Source organism: Tamandua tetradactyla, chromosome 16 (genome assembly GCF_023851605.1).
Source record: "Tamandua tetradactyla isolate mTamTet1 chromosome 16, mTamTet1.pri, whole genome shotgun sequence".
Lineage (NCBI taxonomy): Eukaryota > Metazoa > Chordata > Mammalia > Pilosa > Myrmecophagidae > Tamandua > Tamandua tetradactyla.
The window spans coordinates 52,089,650-52,110,897 of NC_135342.1; the positions used below are offsets into that span (position 1 = coordinate 52,089,650).

The 21,248-nt window shown below is 52.2% G+C and overlaps 1 protein-coding gene across 4 annotated transcripts in view; it reads left to right on the plus strand.

Moving 5' to 3' along the window:
* Positions 1–12,332: 12,332 nt before the first annotated feature.
* The window catches only part of NDRG4 (NDRG family member 4), a 41,014-nt gene continuing 32,098 nt past the window's right edge, over positions 12,333–21,248 (plus strand). Inside the window, exon 1 of one of the 4 annotated variants that reach the window (XM_077132603.1) lies at positions 12,333–12,400. Coding sequence is in view for 3 of the 4 variants with exons in the window: in XM_077132605.1 (XP_076988720.1) it covers positions 13,035–13,071 (37 nt within the window). In the remaining variant the exon portion in view is untranslated. Of the gene's footprint in view, positions 12,401–12,953; positions 13,072–21,248 lie in introns of those variants that run through there. The other 3 variants (XM_077132605.1, XM_077132602.1, XM_077132601.1) reach the window with 3 other exon arrangements.

Here is a 21,248-nt window from a genome sequence, read left to right on the forward strand (position 1 = left end):
TCTGGTGACACCAGTAAGAACCCAAGCCATTTCTTTGTAAGACTGTCTGGTACTTCGGATTTCTGGTATTTCAGTCTGGACTTCCCGTGCCCTGCCTGCACAGCTGTGCCGGGCACACATGGCCAAGCCTTGCCCTTGACCAGCAGGCGTCCCAATCCCAAAATACAGGTCTCAGCTCTGAACAGGGGTTATATGAGCGTGTGTTCAAAGAGGGAAACAACCATGAGGAAATATCTGGAGGATAATCAAATAACCAAGAGCCTCAGGGAACAAGTCTAAAAAGCATGCCCAGTTTTTAAAAACAGAATTATTAAATTAGCAGAAGGGAACAGGCTAGCCCCAGCAGAACTGTGCTCCCAAATGTCTTTTGGAGATAATGAGCAGCAGGCAGCAGGGAGGGAGCATATTCACAGCAGTTGAAAGGTGGCTCAGGCCTGCAAACCAGAAGGGGTGCTGGAGGAGGCGTGTGTGGCAGAGGGTTTGGGGAAGGGGCTGTCCCCTGAAACCAGGTATTTCTGCCCAAGCAGGAGGTTCTCCAGCAGAGCACGTAAGAGGATGGGCTTCGGGATCTAGCTTTAGACTCTTTGCTCCACTACTGACCAACTGAAATCATGAGCAATTTTCTTAGCTTCAACCCTTGGTTTCTCATTTATCAAATGGGGATCATCTCTATCTGTACGTCACAGATGGTGGTGGTGATGCTATAGAAAGAGCACCTAGTCCACCGTGGGCCCTCGGTGGTAATGAAGTTCAAGCTGATTCTGGACTGGGGGGGCTGCCACATTTACCAAAATGACTTGGCACCATGCGCCAAGTGAGGACTAAAGAAATTCGCTTTTCTGGGGTTCACAACAGATTCAAACCGGCCTACCGCCCCTGCCCCTTGGAAAGAGGAGAAAACTCCTGGAAGTGCTGCCCGTGGGTCTTGCTGGTGGGAGTTACAGCACCTGGCCCCCCCCAAGCCCTGAAGGGGGATGGGGTTTCCACGATGGGTCCAGACGGGGCAAAGTTCCTTCCCTGGGTCTGAGGAGAAGCCCACCTTCCCCAGCAGCCAAACAAAACTGAAGGCTCTGTTAGCAGAAAAGTCTGGGAGGGGAGGGAGGGTGGAGCAGGATCAGAGATGCTGTGAGTGCCAAGGACCCTAAACCGTGAAGCAGAAGCACCCCAGGGAAGGGCAGTCACCCCCGGATGTGTTCACCGAGGTGTTCAGGGAAGCATTTCTGTGATGGGATGAGTCCCCACCCCCTCACCCCCCTGGGCAGAATGTGAAGCCAGACTAAGGAAACGGGGGGGGGGGGGGAAGAAAAAGGAGAGGGCATTTGGCAAGCAGATCGAGGCAAAGGAAGGGAAAGAGATTCATGTAGCAAAATAACACATGGGAGGTACATCTGGGCTCTGCGAACCATCTGAACGCTTTGGACCTATTTCACCTGCATAGTCTAAAGGCGAACCCTCGCCAGCTCAGCCAGGACGCCCAGGGAGGGGGAGGAGGCCATGGGGGAAGGAAGCAAGGGAGTTAGGAGGTGGCAGCCCCAAAACCCAGATGGAAGACACGCTCCCACTGAGGAGCCCCGCGAGGAGGGGGGCTGAGTTGAGAGACTGCCTTTCTCCACCCAAGCCCCACGGCAGGCACACCTCAGGCCTGGAGGTGAGGTTGTTGGTCTGAACTCACAGCCAGGAGGCTTGAAAAGTGGTCCAGACCATCTCCTTCCAATGTCAAGGGCGTTACATGCTGGCGTTACAGCTATTGTCACAAATGACTGGAAACAACTTCAATACTTCTCAGGCGGGGAATGGTTAAGTAAATTATAAGACAAACAGTTAAGGCAGTCCTTTAAAATTGTGTTCTTGATGATGTGGTTAAATGCCTTGGATAATAACTTAAACAAGAAGCCACATCGTATCTATAATACGATTTCATCAGTGTAAGGAAAACTTGCATCTAATAGGGCTAAAATATCCAATGATGGTCTCCAAGTAGGGGGATTCTGGATGATTTCTTTCGCATTAACTTTAGGCTTTCTTTGTGCTTTCCACTAAAAGCAAGGGGGAGAGGAAAGAAACCTGCTGGGGTGCACTGCCCCTCTGGGGCTAAACTCTGCCAGTCGCCTCCTAGGAAGGTCTATGCGGTCTGAGGGTTGGAGCCGTGGTGGGTGGGCCTCACCTCCCTGGCCCTGCCAGCACCCGTCCTGCTGGCTCTGGGGTCTACCTTTGCTTCCCTCACCAAGGGGTGGTACGGCTGGGGGCAGCGCGGGAGGGATGAGAGTGAGCACTACACATGCTACCACACACACACACACACACACACACACACACGCACACAGGAACACAAGTGCCTTGTTCACATGCAGAGACACGTGCCACACACCCCCGGTATATACATACTCACACACGAAACACACAAATAGATACACACCATGTGCTATGCACACCACAAGTATGTAGACACAGTTATATGGACACACATATACGAACACCACCTCGCCTCCATGTGCGCACACACACCCCATCCCCACAACACACATACATGCACCATATACAGCCACGCCCATTCCCGCTCACACAGATGCTCACACCAGGGCCCCGGGAGGGGACGCGGCCTGCACTTCTCTGCTCAGGAAATCGGGAATCTGGTGAAGGTGTCAGCCTACTTGGCTCAGGTGGAAAGAGGCGGCAAGGCCCAGCCACGCAGCAGGAGCCAGCTGTGGCCCAAAGAGGCTGCCTGGGGAGAGGGGAGGAGAGATGGGAAGCAGGGAGGGAGGGAGGAGCCACCCTCGGTCCTCTCCAGGGGACACAGTGAGGTCACAGGTTCTGGCAGGCAGCATCTGGGCACCTGTGGGAGGCGAGTAATGGGCCGTAAATAATGTACCAGCACAAGGGGAGTGGGGTGGCTGGGGGAGGAGAGTGACTCTGGAGTTGAGTTGGAGCCAGGAGACCCAGGAATGCATCCTTCCCTTGCCTCGGATGGGGCCTCTCCGGGCCTCTTTCCCAAAACATAAGCCCAAGGCATAAATCACCATGACAGCAAAGGATGACAAGAAGAAACAGAGTTAGAATGTCTCATAAATAGAGAGGCCTCAACCGAATGTGAGGGGCTACTGTTCCTGTTGTCATGTCATTATTTAGAGCACAGGGTTGAACGCACAGACCCAGAAGCCACACTGCCTGGGCTCAGTCCCAACTTCTGGCTGTGCATGTGAGCAACTGACTTTGCCTTTTTGGGTCTGGTTCCTAATCTGTAAAACTGCACAGTTACGGGGACCGCAGGGCTAAGATGCTCAGCATGCAGACAGCCGGCACAGGGGAGGCTGCCCCAGGGCTGGTCAGCCCCTGCTCTGTCGGACTGGTGCCCCCAGGGGCCTTTCACGATGGGGCTGTCAGGCAGATGTTGTGGGGCCTTACCTGGCAGCCCTAATTAGGAAGGCTCCGGGAGCTCATCTCTACCCGTCCAGCCTCGTTGATAGCTCACCCTCATACCATTCTCAGTGGCTACTCCCCAGCCGGCCTGCCAAGCCAATGGCTCAGTCTCAGGACCAAACTGAGACTCCCCTTGAGACCCTGTCCCCTTCTATCCCCTAGGGACAGTCACCATTGCCACGGGTGACCACACCAAATTACACATGGATTTGGCTTTACAGTGAGATCTCCACTTGGGTCCAAGCTTGCACCAAAAACCTGAGATACCAAGTGTGCTGGTTTGAAAGGAAGTATGCCCCCTAAGAAAAGCCATGTTTTAATATAAATCTCATTTCTTAAAGGTAGAATAATCTCTATTCAATACTGTATATTTGAAACTGTAATGAGATCATCTCCCTGGTTGACGTGATTTAGTCAAGAATGGTTGTTAAACTGGATTAGGGGATGACGTCTCCATCCATTTGAGTGGGTCTTGATTGGTTTACTGGAGTCCTATAAAAGAAGAAACATTTTGGAGAAAGAGACTCAGAGAGAGCAACACTACGATGCAGAGAGTCCACAAGCCAGCAACCTTTGGAGATGAAGAAGGAAAATGCCTCCCGGGGAGCTTCATGAAACAGGAAGCCAGGAGAAGACACTAGCAGATGATGCCGTATTCGCCATGTGCCCTTCCAGCTGAGAGAGAAACCCTGACTGTGTTCGCCATGTGCCTTCTCACTTGAGAGGGAAACCCTGAACTTCATCGGCCATCTTGAACCAAGGTATCTTTTCCCTGGATGCCTGTGACTGGACATTTCTATAGACTTGTTGTAATTGGGACATTTTCTCGGCCTTAGAACTGTAAACTAGCAACTCATTAAATTCCCCTTTTTAAAAGCCATTTCGTTTCTGGTATATTGCATTCCAGCAGCTAGCAAACTAGAACACCAAGGGCAGGCGACATTCCGGCCCTGGGGGTGGAGGCAGCTCCCTTGCACAGCCAGCAGGAGGAATAATGGGACACAGAGCATCCACGTCCTAATCCCCAGAACACATGAAAATATGAATTTTATGGCAAAAGGGATTATGTGGATGGGATTGAGTTAAGGATCTTGAGTTGGGGCTTATCCAAGTGGGTTGACCTAATCTCAATGGTCCTTCCAAGAGGGACAGGAGGAGTCCGAGTCCAAGGAGAAGGCCACGTAACGATGGACGCTAAACTTGGAGTGATGTGCTTGGCAGATGGGGGAAGGGACCCTCGCCAAGGAATACGGTGGTCACTAGAAGCTGAAGGTACAAGAAAACAATCCTCCGTTTAGAGCCTCCAGGAGGAACCTGCCCTGTCAGCACCTTGACTTTAGCCCAGGAAACTAGACTTCTGATCTCCAGAACTGTAAGAGAATAAATTTGAGTGGCATTAGGCAGCTACATTTGTGGTAATTTGTTACAGCGGCTATAGGGAGCTGATATTGGCCAATGTCACTCCTGGCCCATGACTGAGGTCACTCAGAACCCAGCCTCTATCAGGCAACGCGCAAGACAGAACTGGGCTGGATCCTGGGTTGTGTGATCTTGTGCAAGTTCTTTGTCCCCAGTGGGTCTCTTATCCTTATCAGTTCCATGCTTCAGATGGACAGAAAGGACCAATACACATTGAGGATTCCCAAAACCCACCCAATATATAAATCCGAAATATGGGAAAGAATTTTTTTCTTACGTGACTTTCCAGATGGTAAATGGGGTGTTTACAGTAACAATCCAAATCAATTCAACAATCATTTCCTAAGTGACCACTAAGTGTGAGCTGTGACCTTCCATTTCCTGTGGCTCTGTAACAAATGACATGAGTGGCTTACACAACATAAATGTATTACTTACCATAATAAGGAGCTCATAAGTCTGAGTCTCACTGGGGTAATATCAAGATGTCAGAAAGGATGGATTCCTTCTGCAGGCTCTAGGAGAGAATCTGTTTCCTGGCCTTTTCCAGTTTCTAGAACCTGCCTGCATTCCTTGGCTCATGGCTTCTTGCTCCATCGTCAAAGCCAGCAACGTAGAACTGAGTCCTTCTCACATCGCCATGTCTTGGATCCTCGTCAGTCTTCCATTTCCGCTCTAAGGACCCATGTGACTGCACTGGGCCCACCTGGATAACCCCAGGTACCCTTCTGATCTTTAGGGCAGTGCATTAACAAATTTAATTCCACCTGCAACCTTCATTCCCTTCGCCATGTAACCAAAAGTATTCACAGGTTCCAGGGATTAGGACACGGTACCTCTGGGGGCCCATTATTCTGCCTTTCATAGGTACTAATATTTGTTGATTGCCCACGGGGTGCCAAGCGCTGTGTTGGCACTTTACATTCACTCACTCACTCACTCACTCACTCACTCATTCATTCATTCAGCAAATATTGATGGAGGGCTCCCCGCTACCGAGCCTTTACTATATACCAGACCTACTGCTGAATGTCAGGGCTGCAAACAGGACACAATCCCTGCCTCCAGGAAGCTCCTAGTTCAAGGCACAGACAGACAGGCCCACAGACAGCCACTGTCTGGTACAGCGAGGGTTAAGGGAGGGGAGTTGAGCCATTGACTTCACGTCTCTCTTTATTCATCTATAAAATCAGAATAAAGAGGGCGCAAGGGTAGTTCAGTGGTAGAATTCTTGCCTGCCATGTGGGAGACCTGGATTCGATCCCTGGCCCATGCACTTCCCAAACAAATGAACGAAAAATCAAGCAAACAAAAAATTCAACAAGTGGTGCTGCAGTAAGGGGATATTCACATGGAGAAAGAATGAAATGTGACCCCCACCATACAGCATACAAAAAAAAAAAAATCAGAATAAAGGTCTAGCTTTCTATCCAAATGCTCTGAGGATGGAATAGATGGCATCCATGCTGGGGGTAGTTATACCTGGCACACAGTAAAGCCTAAGGAATGGTAGGTAACCATTAATAACAACGATGATGTTATTATTACTAAGCGCTAAGAGTGTGATGGGAGCACAGAGGAGGGAACAAGGGAATCTTCCCAGAGCAGGTGAAGTGACACCCACGGGATGGAGAAGATTAGCCAGGGGACATGGGGAAAAAGGCCCCAGACTGAGAGAATACCTGAAAATGCACGTGCAAAGGGCTTGCAGTGGCAGACCCCTGGACCCTCACATTCATGGGACAGGGGTTAGGACATGGACATGTCTTTGGGGAGACATGATTCAACCCATAACAAGCAGTGATTCCATTTCTATTCTTTGGAAACTGCTGGCCCCTGACATTCAGCCTGGGGACCCCTGATTCAACCCAACCCAGTGGTGATGCTGAAGACACAGCAGCCCCTGAGAAGGGGAGCGTTTCCCCAGGTGCTCCAGCCACAGGACCGAGCTCACCCCACAGATGGGGGTGGTCATGCCTGGCTCTGCGGGCAGCTTTGGCTGAGTGAGGTCTCAGAGAGGCTGGGACAAGGGCTTTCCCAGAAGCCTGAGGGCAAAGCCTGAGTTGGGTAGTTTGCTTGTGACGCTGCTTTCACTCATGAAAACTAGCGGAAGGGGGGCCGTTACTCCCAGCACTTCAGGGCAGAGGCTCCTCTATGCACATGAGATCTGTTTGGAAGGAAATTGGCTTCGTTCTCCCCCAAACAGCAACTCACATTTTTGCATCCACTTTCTGCCAGAGTTCTGCCCCTTTCCGTAGAGAAGCTCCCTGGAGCTCACCCAGAATCCATGCCTCCTGCCGGCTCCCTCGAATTCTCCCCTCCCACCAAGAGCAGGGCTGCTCAGCCGCCTCAAGACCACCGGTGGGTCACACAGAGCGTTAGGATGGAGGAGAAACTGGAGGCCACAACCCACCAGGAGGGTACCTTTCCCTAAAACAACAGCCACCCTGCAGGAGAAACCGAGGCAAGGAAATCTTAGCTTTCGTCCCTGTGACTCAGTGTAGACTTAACATTAATCACAGAGCCTGGGGCCAGATAGTACATCCCTGTGCCTTTTGAAGGGATTATAGATTTGCGAGAAGTAGGAAAGATAGTACAGAGATGTCAGTTTCCCCTAATGGTTAACATCTTAACATAACTATAGATCAAACCAGGAGATCCCACCTCAGGTTTCAAAATGAGATGGGCACATTCTGGCAGGCAGTGGCCGGTAACTGCCCACTCTGCCCTGGGGTGTCCCCAAAAGCCTCTGTAGGTCTGGGACCCATTAGGTGTTTGGGGCTTGCACTGGCCTCCTAAGGACGGGTGGGCAGCCACTGGTGGGAGGCAGAGACCAGGGAAGTAGCCAGACGAGGGGTGGCTGTGGAGGGATCACACCAGCGCCTCCGAGAGCTGAGGGCAAAGCCTGAGTTGGGTAGTTTGCTTGTGACGCTGCTTTCACTCATGAAAACTTGGAAACAACCCAAATGCTTGACAAGGTGGGATTGGTTAAGAATATTATGATGCACCCGCACAATAAAGACAGTGCAGCTGTTATAATTATATTGTAGAAGAAGAATTTTTATCAGGGTTAATGTTCATGATATACTGGGAAGTGAACAAAGATAGACTGCCAAAAATATGGGCAGTATGATTCCTGCTGGGGGAGATACACATGCATATACATGTGACCGTGTCTGTATCTACATACTTCATATGACCTTCAGCACTTTGTATGTGTGTATACAAACATATTCGTACATATATGCTATATATATATATTAGTATATACGTATACTATATATATAGTACATATACATACATATAGTGTGTGTATGTATATATATATACAAAGTGCTGAAGGTCATATCCCCTCAAATGTTTATGCTGGTTACGTTTAGGCCATTATGAATGATTTTCATTCTTCCCTCTGCATCCTCTAAGTTTTCTGCATTGAGAATATAAGCCTTGCGTAAATTTGAAAGATATTATCAGATCCACCCCTGCCTTTGCTCACCACAAACTGGGCTCCATGAGTCTGGTAAGGGGTGCCTTTTCCAAGGAGTCTACTGTATTAGAGGAATGCTTGGAGTTATCTGGGGAGCAAAGGTCTGGCCCTTCAAGGAGAAGGGTCCTCACATGTCATGGGTGCAAGGGGCGGCAGCATAGCCAGTGAGTGGTCCAGAGTGTCTCAGGAGCACGAAGCAGATACTCTGGTGACTGGTGAGATGCCAGAGGCAGGCTGAGGCGAGGAGCTCTCCCCCGCCCACCTCCTCTCTCCAGCTCCCTCACCATCTGCTCACACACACCCAGGGTTCCTCACCTCAATCCAGGAGCTGGGGGCGTGACTGCCAAATATTCAGCTTTGTGGCTCCTGGAAAGTGGAACAAGGTTTGGTCATATAGGAGCTCACCCAATGTCAGATGGGTGGATGGATGGATGTTGCTCTCCCCCAGTCACTGCCTTTCCCATCTCTGTCTGTTGACCTTCCACCTCTCTGCAGGTTCAGATGCCTCCTCCTCCAGGAAATCCTTGCTGACCTCCCCAGGTTCCCACAGTGCTCCATGGTAACTTCAACCCTGCATTTCAGAAGAGTCTGCCTGGCACCCAGGCTATGGAACTTCAAGTTGGTTTCTTCCATTGGTACATGGACACCTTGAGGGCAAGGTCAGTGCCTTGGTCAGCTCTTGTTTTCCAGTGGATCCCACAGCACAGAGCCTGACACCAAAGAGCTCAAAAAATACTATAATGGAAGAGAAAGGGTTTTCTCTTCTCTCTCTGGGGAGGTATGGCTCAACATCTGTGGGGAGCACAAATGAGGGGCTGTTCCCAATCCATTCTCCCCTGCTGAGATGGGATGCTTCTGTGACCCTGGGCTCATCTTCACCCCTGACCCCATCAGCCAATTCTTTTCACTCCGCTCCCAGTCATGGTCACGAGGGGACCTGAGAGGACGGTGACTCAGCCCAATTCATCACCACAATGGAAAAACCCAGTCACCTGTCCTCCTGGCAACAGGGCTGGAGCTGCCTCTGCATCTGGAAGGGCAGCAAGCCATGCTGCCTTCAAGGTCCTTTAGTCTTTCACCTGAAAAACCAAGACTGAAGTACATCGGAGCACCACAGGTTGACACCATAGATCTGCCATAGATCTGTGATTGGTACTGGCAGTTGTGGCAGCCAGAGATCAAGTGTCCCCTCCATGCCAGGTTTCCACGTACATCATCTCACATCAGTTTCACGAGTCCATTGTTATCTGACGTGGCCTTGGTCACTCTTTTGGCCATCACTCCTGACACACTCTTCCTAGGAGGCAAAGTCCACTTCCTACTAGAAAAACTGAAAATATCTTTTTCCAGCCTCCATTGCAGCCATGCCAGAGTACATAATCTGGGCTCCTCCAATCAGATGAAGCCCAATTCTTAATTGAATTAGAAACCGGTGATATGAGGACGCCAAGAGTACACAGAATTCATTCTGTTGAGGTTGACGGCAGCAGCAGCACCTCTGGTTTCAGAAGCAGCCTGATCCTAATGGCAGCGTCAGTGTCACTGTCCAGGGGTGGTGCTGGCTGCAGCCTCTGTGCCTGGTGATGGCAGTGGTGGTTTCTGACACCAGACCAACGCTGAGGTGCTGGCCCTGGCCTCTGAGATCCTGAGAGCAGGCCAGGGTCTCCATTTCTTTCAACCAAACTGCCTAGCCGACACATTAGCCCCAGTTTACAGATGGGAAAATGAAGGCTCAAAGAGGTCTTCCAAAAGGCTCTATTTTGTCTCCAGCTTAGGAGCAGGCTCACCAGTCTTCTGCCCATGGGAAAACAGAAATCCAGAGAAGGCAGTACCTACCTAGCATTTTTTAGGTAATTAGGAACAAGGCTGGGGGTCATTTCTTAGAGGCCCCCTGTCCCAACCAACAGCTTGGCCCTCTGCAGGGATCTGCTTTCCCTCTGCTAAAAACCCAGCCATCAGACCTGTCCCCAAACATCATACTTCCTCCACAGGGTGTTAAAAGTGGAGAGAGCCCAGCTCTAGAGCTCACTGTTCTGCTGACTCAGGCTGTCCCTTTGCCTGACACGACTGAATCGACCTTGTACCTGGTTTATTCCCTAAGCACCTTTGCTTGACACAGTAGCCCAGCAGGGTTCTTATAACTACATTTCTTCAACATCTAGTAAATCTGCATGTTTAGGGGTTCAAGTTCACAACCTAACCTTTCTGAACAAACCCTCGCTTGGGGTTCGTGAATTATCTGAGCTGCTTGGATTGTCCATGTTAGTACAAGGCTGTGGCACAGGCTGCTGCATACATGGAGATGTGTCATCATGTCCAAGTTCCTATGAGGCAGCCTTTTACAGCCTCTCAGGGCTGTCTTCCTTGGAGGAATTTGGAATAGGCTGGGCCTCAGGAATTATGGTACTAGAACATCAACAATTAATTTTGTTCAATGATTAGGTCTCAAATTATTGAAAAGGGTGGAATTCAGAAAAGTCTGAAAGAGTCCCTAATAACCGCCTCACCAATGAGAACAGTGGCCACTGATTGCACACTGAAGCCATGTGTTTGGTATTGTTCTAAGTGGGTCCCTTACTGATTCTTACAGATGATGCCTGAAGTTGGTGACATCCCGGTTTTCATAAAATATGGCATGGAGAATCAGAGAGGGTAAGTAACTTGCCTGGCATCACACAGCTAGGAAATTGTAGAACAGTTGGTTTTACAGGCTCTGAAGGACTGGCCTGAGACATACATTTATAGAACCTCAGCCTTGAAGGCCTTGGAGGTAGAGGTTCACCCTGTCACCCCCATCCCACCCCCTTTGCAGAGGAGAAAATCAAGAGGCAGGGATTTCCCCAAGGTGAGTGAGTGCAAAGGAGAACCAAGTTTGCTGCCTCCTAAGCAGGAACACACCGCCCATCCCAGGCCACCAAATTTCACACAGCTTCCTATGTGTCACTGCTCAGAGCTGAGGGAAAGCAGGGACCTGACCAAAACCTGCCCAGCTGGAAGGTCGGATGAAGGAGGGGAGGGGCTAAGCCGTCCTGACTTTCCACCATCCAACTCCTGGATCTCCAAGACCACTTGGTTCGCAACATGTTTGCTCTGCAGGGAAAGAGCCCCACTGGCAGGGCCCTAATGGAATAGAACCCAGTCTCCAAACACCCGGAAAGGGCTTTCTTGACCCCAAAATTTGTGTTTGGGTTATCAGATTTCCGTTCTACAGTTAAGACTCCATCCAGGTCTTCCTTTTGGGGTGGAGAGGGCTAGCAGGTAGGAACAGCGCCCCTGGGCCAGTTCGGGGCCTTCCCATAGAGGCGTGAACTGTGGGGTTCCTACTGGAACCTCAAAACACTCTGGGAGGGCTCCTGCCCAGAACACCTCTACCAGGAGGCGTCACTCCCTCACAAGCTTTCCAAAGAAACCCTCCGGCCCTGAGACCGGTAAGATGCCCCAAGAGCCCCCGGACCCCTTCCCGACCCCCCAGGGCTTTCTCCCAGATGTTCCTAGGCTGCCCAGGCAGAGTGCGGGGTGCGGGGTGGAGATGGGGGTGTGGGGTGGACCCCCCCTCCCCGCCCCCCAGGCTGAGGCTCCCTTCAGGAGTCTAAACAAAGGCTAGAGGCGGAGGCCACCCGCTCCTCTGGGAACCCGGCGGCGCGGCTGGAGGAGACTTGGGAGAACGGGCGGGGCTGCACACCGCTAGTCAGAGGTGAGAGGCCGGGAGCCGGGGGCATCGACCCGGGGTCTCAGCCAGGCTCGGGTGTCACCGTGTCCCGCTCTCTGGCCCGCCCGCCCATCCACCCACCCACCCACCGGGCACTACCTCGCCGCCAGAGGCGGAAGCAGGGCGTGCCAAAGTGCCCGCCGGGGTCCAGCGGCCAGGCCGGGCCCGCGGAGCGCCCACGCCTCGGGTACCCACGTGGACACGCCCCCCGCGGCGCGCCGCCCCCAGCCCAGGCCTCCGCCTCCGGGCCGCGCAGGGAAGCGCGCAGGGGCTCCAGCCGCCCGCACCTGCACCCGCGCGTTGGCGGCGGCGGCGGCGCCCAGGCCCGGCTGCCCGCCTGCGCGTCTGGTTCGCTCCGATCCCCCTCGGTGAGTCGGCCGCGCCCGTCGCGCGGTAGCCCCCGGGCCCCCTGCCATGGCGGCGGCGGCGCGCGCTCCCCAACCCCAGTCCGGCCTCCGCGCCCTACCCCAGCCCCGCGAACCCCGCGCGCTCTCACCCGGGCCACGTTTTGCTTACGCAAGGGGACCCTCTCTGGCCCCCACACCCCACCCGGCTCTCCGTACTCGCCTTCCCGGCCAGGCACGGGGACCCCTGGGGACCACGGCCCGATTTCGCCCCCACTTCCCCCGCCCGGACACCGGGGCGTGACGGGGCCTCTTTGTTAAGGCGGCGGGCGCAGGGCCCCCCTCCCGCCGCTTCCTGGGGTGTCACCCCCGCCCACCCTGCGCGTTTCCTCCGCCTCCTGGAGTTCACCCCGACCAGGTGGCGGCGGGCGCCTTTTGGGGGTGCGCGGTGGTGCAATTGGTGGATTTTTTTAAAACCGTTTTGGAGGAGGGAGCGCGGCGTGGGGGGCGGCCAGAGCGCTCCTGACTCGGGGCTGCTCCTCCTGCCTGGCTCCTCGCTCGCCTGCTGCTCCGCGCCTGCCGCGATCCTCTCCCCGTCCGCCGGGCCCCGCGCTTCCCCGACGCCGCAGCCTACAGTCGGGCAGCGCCGGGCGCCGAGATGAAGGTGCTGGGACACAAGATCGAACTGCTGACAGGTACCACCGGCCCTTCCTTCCCGCCACCGCCCCTCGGCTCGGCCCTCTCCGCCCGCTACTTTCCGAGTTGGAGCGGGCTCGGTGGCCGGGGGTTGGGACGCCTCGGGTGCGAGCAGGAGGAGGGAGTACGGATTCCAGTTAACTCCTAGCCTGGGCGCTTGCCGTCCCTGTGCACACCCCGGCCCCGGGAGAGGATCTAGGGCTGTGCCCCGCCCGCCTCTGCGCTCCCCTGGTGCGTGGAATCGGGGTGGGCAGAGAGCGTTCCCTTGGGGTCCAGCCAGCCTGCTCGGGTCCGGGCCCTGCGGGGGAAGTCGGAATCCCTGCCCTCAGTCGGCGTCTCTTGTCCCACGAGACAGGCGCTTCCAGGGGTCCCGGCAGAACCCCTGCCATGGCCTGCCATGCGGCCTCTTCCTAGGAGAAGTTTCTTGCCCAGTGGCCTGGGAAGTGGGAAGCCAGATTGGACCCTGATGATTGGAGGCCCTCAGCCTTGGGGCCCCTCTGCAGATGGGGGAGATGGCTCCCAAGGAAACCCACATCCAGGGAGCTGTGGTTGGAGATCAGCCGGGAACACTGGGCCCTGCCTGGGAGAGGGAAGTGGGGAAGGGGCAAGGAAACCCTTCCAGGCATGAAGGGCAAATCGCACAGGTGGCTTCAGCATTCTCCTCTAGGGAGAGGTTGTGGAAAGACCCAGACAAGAGGAAGGGGGCTCCGAAAAGGAAAGTGTCCAGATCCCCAACTTTTTTTACTGTGGACTGCACCGGGACCTGGGATTTGCAGGTGTCCATGAACACTTGGGTTCCGGCAAATGTCCTCTGGCACTGGGAGGGTTTGCTTCCTGCTCTGGGGACCTTGCTGGTGAGAGAGAACCGAGCATGGGAGCCACATTACAAAACAGGAAAGGGGTGGCTATCTGCCCGCGCCCCCAGGACACTGGAGTCTTAATTGGGGGCGGAAGGTGAGCAGAAAGACTCTGAGCACTTGGCAGCATCTGACCTGGACCCTAAAAAAAACACACCAGAATTTCTGTTAATGGAGGTAGAGGCGGCCTTATGGACCCAGGGACCAGGGAGTGATATATGCAGAGGCCCAGCAGTGTGAGTATTGAACCTCGGGTGGTGTGGGGGTGGAAGGGCCTGGACTGGGAAACATCACTGGGAGAGGAGGTCAGGTGAGGTTTTAGGCTATGAGTGTATGTTCAAGGCCACTCCTGGTGGGTGGTAGGTTCATAGAGAAGGGAAGTGGGGGGGCTGTTCCAGGAGCATCTGAAGCACTGGCTTGGTGCTCAGAAGTGCCAGATTGGTGGCATTTCTAAGTCCTGTTAGCCATGGGGTGGGGTGTGCCTAGGGTACGTGGGGCAGGGTTACCCTCCATCCCATGCCAACTTTTCCTGTTGTTGCAAGGGGAACTGCTTCAAGGGGAGCGGCATAAGCTGTGGGGCTTGTTGGCCAACTGGAGGGAAAGGGTTTGCAGCCCCATGGGTTTTAAAGCCCAGTGGGGAGGACAGAACTCTTGGATCCTCTCTCTCCCATCATTTTCTCCTGCCCCAGAAGGGCCTGGAGGAGGAGTGCTTGCAGGAAGCATGGGGTGGGGGCGCTCAATGCATTACGCCCTTATCTCCTGAACCACCCCCACCCACCCCATTTGATAGACTCCCCAGGTCCTGACCGCAGGCCAGGTTGGAACAGGGCCCCCTCAGACACTGTGGGCCACAGGGTCCCCCACTGCACCTCCAGCCAGGCCCTAGGAGGCAGTACCCCCCGCCCCCTCCACCAGTTGCCGTCTTGTAGTCTTTGCAGCAGTCCCCCTCTCTCCAGCTCTCTCCCACCCTCTCCTTGTCCCTCCGATTCAGGTTCAAATCCCAGCCCCACCACTTGCCAGTTCCATAATCTCAGACTGGGGCTTAAAACATCTGACTTCAGTGTCCTCACCTTAATGAAAGGGGGAAAGGGGAGTTATTGCTTAATGGATATAGAATTTCTGGGTTTGGTGATGAAAACTTGGGGGAATAGGTAGTGGTGGTAGTGGCATGACTTTGTGAATATGATTAATGCCACTGAATTGTACACTTAAAAATGGTTAAAATGGCAAGCCTTATGGTATATATATTTTGCCACAATTTTTTTTAATTAGCAGAATAAAGATTAATGGGGGGTGGGGGGAAGAGACCATGCAGCAGACGTCTGTTCCATAGATTGGCAGGGGAGTGGGGTGCCCAGGGGAGAGGGAGAGGAAAAGGACAGCCTTTTTCTATGTATTTTTTAAATTCTCTCCAGCTCAAAGGCCAGGGGTGGATTATAAAATATTTCAGGCTGTTGCTAAATGCAGAGTAGCAGAATATTCCTGAGAACCATTCTTGTAATTTTCAATCAAATTAAGGATTTTCAATTAAAAAGAAAAAAGGTGGAACTAGTGATGCCTCCCCCTGGGCATTGCTTGAGGCTTGCTGAGGTAGTGTAGCTGACACACCTGGTTGAAGCAGGTGACACCTCGTTGGGGCCTGGGACCTGGATGGGACCTCATAGACTTTCTCTCCCCCTGGCTCCTTGCTCTTGGCTGTCCCAATCATGGGAAACTCCGGCTGCCCCTGCCCTGGCTGGCCGGCCACCAGGGAGTTTGGATCTGCTTCCACCCTGCTTTATCCCCAATCACATTGCATCTGTGAGACTTTTCCCCATGCCCCCCGCACCTCCCCACCCCGCTGGATGATGAGCAGGTCACAGTCGGGTGGTGTACAACAGGTGCTCAGTAATTGTGGACGGAGTCCGGGCTCACATCACCCACCCATCAACTCTGCCTTCAGGGTAATTTCTAACCCCTGCCTCTATTCCCCTGCCCCCATATCAGCAGTGGAGCATTGTTGCACTGAACCAATATTTTTAAAAGCTCATATGTATTTAGTTTTTTGTAGTTTTCACCTTCTCCCATTTTATCATCATCCCCCTTCTCCCAGTGAGGCTGTGTCTGTTCCTCATGTGCATTCAGTGGGAAGAGTGGAGCTGAATTTCAACTTGAGTCCTGAGGCTGCCTCACTTCCAGCCAGCCCCAGCGCTGCTCTACATGCCATCTGTAAAATGGGATGGTCGTGGGACCTCCTTGGCCAGGCTTCTCCGAGGATCCGAGGCGAGGGTGTGGGTGACATGTTGAACACACATCTGGCAGGTGGTCAGCAAATGACAGTTGCAGGACTCTTGTCCCCGCGCTGCCTCCTGAGTGTCCTGGGGCTTCTCCTCCTCACCTGCCTCTGGTTGCCCACTGCCCTCCCTCTGAGGTGTCTGTCCTTTCCCTGGGGTCTCCACCCCCAATCCAGGCCTCCCTGAGATGCATCTTAGGGGAGCCCTACTTAGGCCTGAGCTCCTCATCGTAGGAGACGGGATGGAGTACAGCATCTGGGGTTGTGTGTTGCTGGTCGGGCGTCCACAGCTCTGCCACCAGATCGGGAAAGCCAGGTGCCCCCACATACAGAACTGGAAGGATACCTATAAGTTTTCATAGCCAGATCCAACATGCCCTTTTGTCCTGGGTGGGGAGAGGGGGTGTGGTGTGGGTTCTTCTTGGAGGCGTCACTGCTAACTATTGCTTATTATGGCCAGAAGTTTCCAGGCCCCTCACACTGTCTTGCTTCAGCCAGGGCAAGGAGGGTGGGACTTTGGAATCATTGGATGTGAAATTCGGGGTCTCCTCTCTGCCTCTCAGCTCCTGGGCAAATTCTTACTTCCTCTGCCTCAGTCTCCTCATCGCTGAAACGAGAGTAAGAGCCCTGGTTCATCAGCATTGTGAGAAAGAGCCCAGAGGATGGTTGTGAGGTTGTCCAGGACACTGTCACCCCCACACAAGCTCCTTACACTTCTCACAGGCAGATTCTTGCTATCTTTTGTAGCTGGATGATTTTTTTTTTTTTTTTTAGTGTGATATGGGAAAGTGAGACATTAGTCTCTTTGCAAATAGGAAGGCAAAGAGACTAATTTTTGTGTGTGTTTTTCTACTCAATGTTTCCAATATGGTTTGGAGTCAGAGGGGGCTTTAAATTGGCAGCTTTGGGGCTCTGGGATGGTTCCTTGGGACTTCAGTATTGGATCTTGGAAATTTTCTTAAATCCACTGGATGTGTGATGAAAAAGCAAAATTTTTGTCAGTTCTGTTTGGAATTTTTATTTCATTTTAATGCATGCAGTGTGTAGGCTGGGTAATTTAATAGACTGCATTTATACAGAATTTGTTGGTAGGTATGTCAATCCACATCTTATATGTGGGGAAAACTGAGGAATAGATCTACCCTAGGAGGCTGGAAATAGAGCCCTGAGTCCTCATTTCCGGTTCATCCCTTTCCTTAAACATCACTGAGGTCCTGCGATATAGAAGGTAGGGGGACCCCCGCCCAAGATGAGTAAGGGGGCAGGGGCTGCTGGAGGATGGGGCCGTTAAGCCAGGGCTGCCGGTGAGAGGGTGGGAGTGGGGAGGGGACAGCCTGATCCTCTGTGCACAGGAGGGTGAACTGGTGCAACTTTTGTGAAGGGCATGTTGGCAATGTTGTATCAAGAGCTTAAAAATATGTGTGATCTGTGACTCAGCAGTTGAATTTTTAGAAACAAAGACGTGTACAGAAGTGTTTGTTCAAGGATGTTTATCCCGTAATTGTTTGTTAAAAACAAACAAACAAAAACTGGAAACAACCTACCTGCCTAACAGTAGAGGCAGTTAAATAAATGGGAGTTGCTTTCACGACAGGAAACCCCAGACAGCTGCTAATTCTTCTAGCTGAGGTTCTTTATTCACTTCAACAGATGTCCCCATAGATATGTGAAATAATAACGGGTGAGGACAGCTCACACTTCTATGGCATTTGCCGAGTGCCAGGCACGGTCCTGAAGGCTTTATATACATTAACTCATCGTCATAACCACTCTCTGAGGTATGTGTGATTATTTTCTCCATTTTACAGATAAGGAAATTGGGACAGAGAGATGTTAAGTAACTTGCCAAAGGTCACACAGCTGGTGAGTGGCCCACTGAATTTGAACCTGGCTATCTGGCTCCAGAGTTCAAAAGATGTTCCCAAACAATGCTTTTTGTTTTCAAAAACAAATTATTTTTCATTGTGTAGATTAACATCACAAAAAGAACAAGAGGATCTAAGTCAAAATGTTAACAATGGCTTCCTCTGATTAACAGGATTACGTGAGATTTTTGCTTTCATCTTTTTTGCACCTCTGTTTTTCTCAGGGAATACAAATAAATTCGAATTCAATTTTTAAAAACTAAAAGTCAATTTAAAATTGCATGGAGGGGGTGGTGCACAGGTGGTTCAGTGGTAGAATGCTCGTCTTTCATGAGGGAGGTCCAGGAATTGAACCCAGGTCATGCACCCAAAAGAAAAAAAATGCATGGAGGGAAGCCTGCCCATGCCAAAAACAAACAAACAAAAAAAGCATGGAGGGATGTGACCGCTGCTGTGGCTCTGACAAGCCAATCCGTGGGAATTCCGAGGCAGAAGAGGTGGCACCAGTGAGTGGGGAGGGTGTGTTCTCAGAACTTGAGACAGAAGGGGTCACTTAAGGTGGAGGTTGGAGTTGGTTTTCTGTAACTTTAAGGAGGAAGAAAGGAGGTCATTCCAGCAAAGTTAACAACCTGGGCGAAGCATCTGTGGGTGTTGTGGACAGAACAATGTTCCCCCACCCCAAAGATGTCACACCCTAACCCGTGGAACCTGCAACTGTCGCCTTACATGGCAGAAGGGCTTTTGCAGATGGGATGAAGATAAGGATGGGGAGATGATCCTGGGGTGTGGGCGGGCCCTAAATGCCGTCACAAGCGTCTTTAGCAGCGGGAGGTGGAGGGAGATGTGACTATGGAAGCAGAAGGCCACCTGCCGACCTTCGCGGGATGCTGCGCTGCTGGCTTTGGAAGTGGAGGAAGGGGCCGTGAGCCGAGGAATGCAGCTCTCAAAGCGGGAAAAGGCCAGGAAGCGGACTCTCCCCCAGAGCCTCCAGAAGGAACGTGGCCCATACGCCACCTTGACTTCAGCCCTGGGAAACCGGTTTAGGACTGCTGACCTCCAGAACGGCTGGAGAGTAGATGTGGCCCGTGGTAAGCCACCGGTGGGTGGTGATTTGTTAGAGCAGCCGCCGTCAGGGACGTAGGGGCACATGCAGATCCCACTCGGGCTGTGTTTGCCACCACTGAGAGTGGTTGGGCTGGAGATCCGGGTCCAGGTCCTGCCCTGGCTCGGCCGCGTAGCCGTGGGCTGAGCAGGGCTCTGCCCACCAAAAAGTCACGATGATCAGCTGGGAAAGCATCGTGGCATAAATGAGCAAGAACAAGATTCAAACATGGATGAGAGCTTCCACTCTAGCAAAAATGAATATCCGGTCTCCAAGTCACAAGAAAGAAAGCTACCATGGCATGCCTCCCACTTTAATCTTCAGCTGGTTTAAATTCCAAACCATGAGTGAAATGTATATTCCCACCCAGAATGACCATGCATCTTAAGACCTATCACAAATACCTTGGAAGATCTTCAAGCTTTTACAGTTCATCTTTTGTGGAGCAGAGGGGTGAAGGAAGGGGGCAGGGGCTGTGGGGACAGCACTCTCTGTGCCTGTTGGCCCATCCTGTCCAGCTGTTCCTTATTACTCTATTGCTGCTTTCTCCCCATCTCCTTTATTTTACTGCCCAGTGCTGGGATGTTCTCTCTGTCCTCACTCATTCCCTAGCTCACCCCATCCTGTCTCATGGTTTCAAGTACCATCTCTATGCTGATGCCTCCCAAGTTTACTCCTCCTGCTCCAGCCTGTCCCCTGAAGTACAGGCTCTTCTTTCCACCTGCCTCTTTACAGCTCTATCTGGCTCAGGTCTAAAACCAAGCCCCTCATCTTTTCCCCCAAACCTGTTTCCCAAGGACTTCCCCAGCTCATAAATGACAGCTCTGTCCCTCTAATTGTTCAGGCCCCAAACCAAGTGACCCTTGACCCCTCTCTTTCTCTCATTCCCACATCTGGTCCATCTACAGATCCTCTTGAGGCTACCTTCAGAACACACCCAGAACCTGATGATTTCTAACCGGCCATCGTCTTTCCACCTCTTTTTCTACCGAGCAGGAGGTGGGATCCTTTTAAAAGAAAATTCAATCATGTCACCCTCCTGCTCCAAAACCTCCAATGCTCCCACCTCGCTCAGAATAAAAACCAAAGCTTTAATACAACCCTGAAGGCTTAACATGATCTGATGCCCCCACCCCACCTCTTGGCCCTCATTTCCTTCATCTGCCTGTCTTGCTGTCTCTGCTCCAGCCATGCTGGTTTCCTTTTGTAGACTTGAAGACACCAGATAAACTCCTTCCTCAGCGTTTGTACTTGCTGTTCCCTCTGCCTTCCCAGACATCCACCAGGCTCATTCCCCCACCTCTTTCAAGCCTTGCCACCTTCCCAACAAGCCTGCTGATATCACTCTATTTCACCCTATTTCTGATTGCAGCCCCCAGGCTCCACTCCCTGCTGTTGTTTCCTCTGTTGCACTTAACACATCTGACACCATATATTTTCTTGTTGATTTGTTGATTATCTCCCACCTCTGGAAAGTTCTTCAAGGGCAAGAAATTTTATAACAGTCAGCATTCTCTATTCTGTGCCTGGCACATCGAAGATGCTTAAATGATATTTGGTGAGTGAATGAATGAATGACTTAGGCCCACCTGGCCACCCCTGGAACCCCTGGGGGAAATGGTCATCGCTGCCTGAACCACATGGACCAAGAATGGGGAAGCCCAGTGCTGGGAAAACCCAGGTGTTGTGATGAGAAGAAAGGGCCCAGGTGCTGGGTGGACAGAAACACAGGTAGTCCCTCCTGCAGCCACTGCATTTGAGGCAGGAAAACCCTGGGAGGTCCTTCTCTGCCAGGTGAAACACTTAAAAATTAGTGATTCTTCAAAACACAGATAAACTAGCGACTGCAGAAGAGTAGGAGATTTTCCCACTAAAAAAAGATACTTCTTCAGGCTATCTCTTTTCTGGAGACCTTCTTGCAGGCACCTGTCTTGGAAGAGGCTCATTGCCTCCGCTTCCCTCTTTGAATCTTCCACAAAGATCCAGGACAAGTGCATCTCTGTTTCTGGGAATTTTGCCAAATTAAGCAAAGCTCTGCAGTTGAATTGAGGCACCTGTGTTAAAGCAACTTGAGAATTTG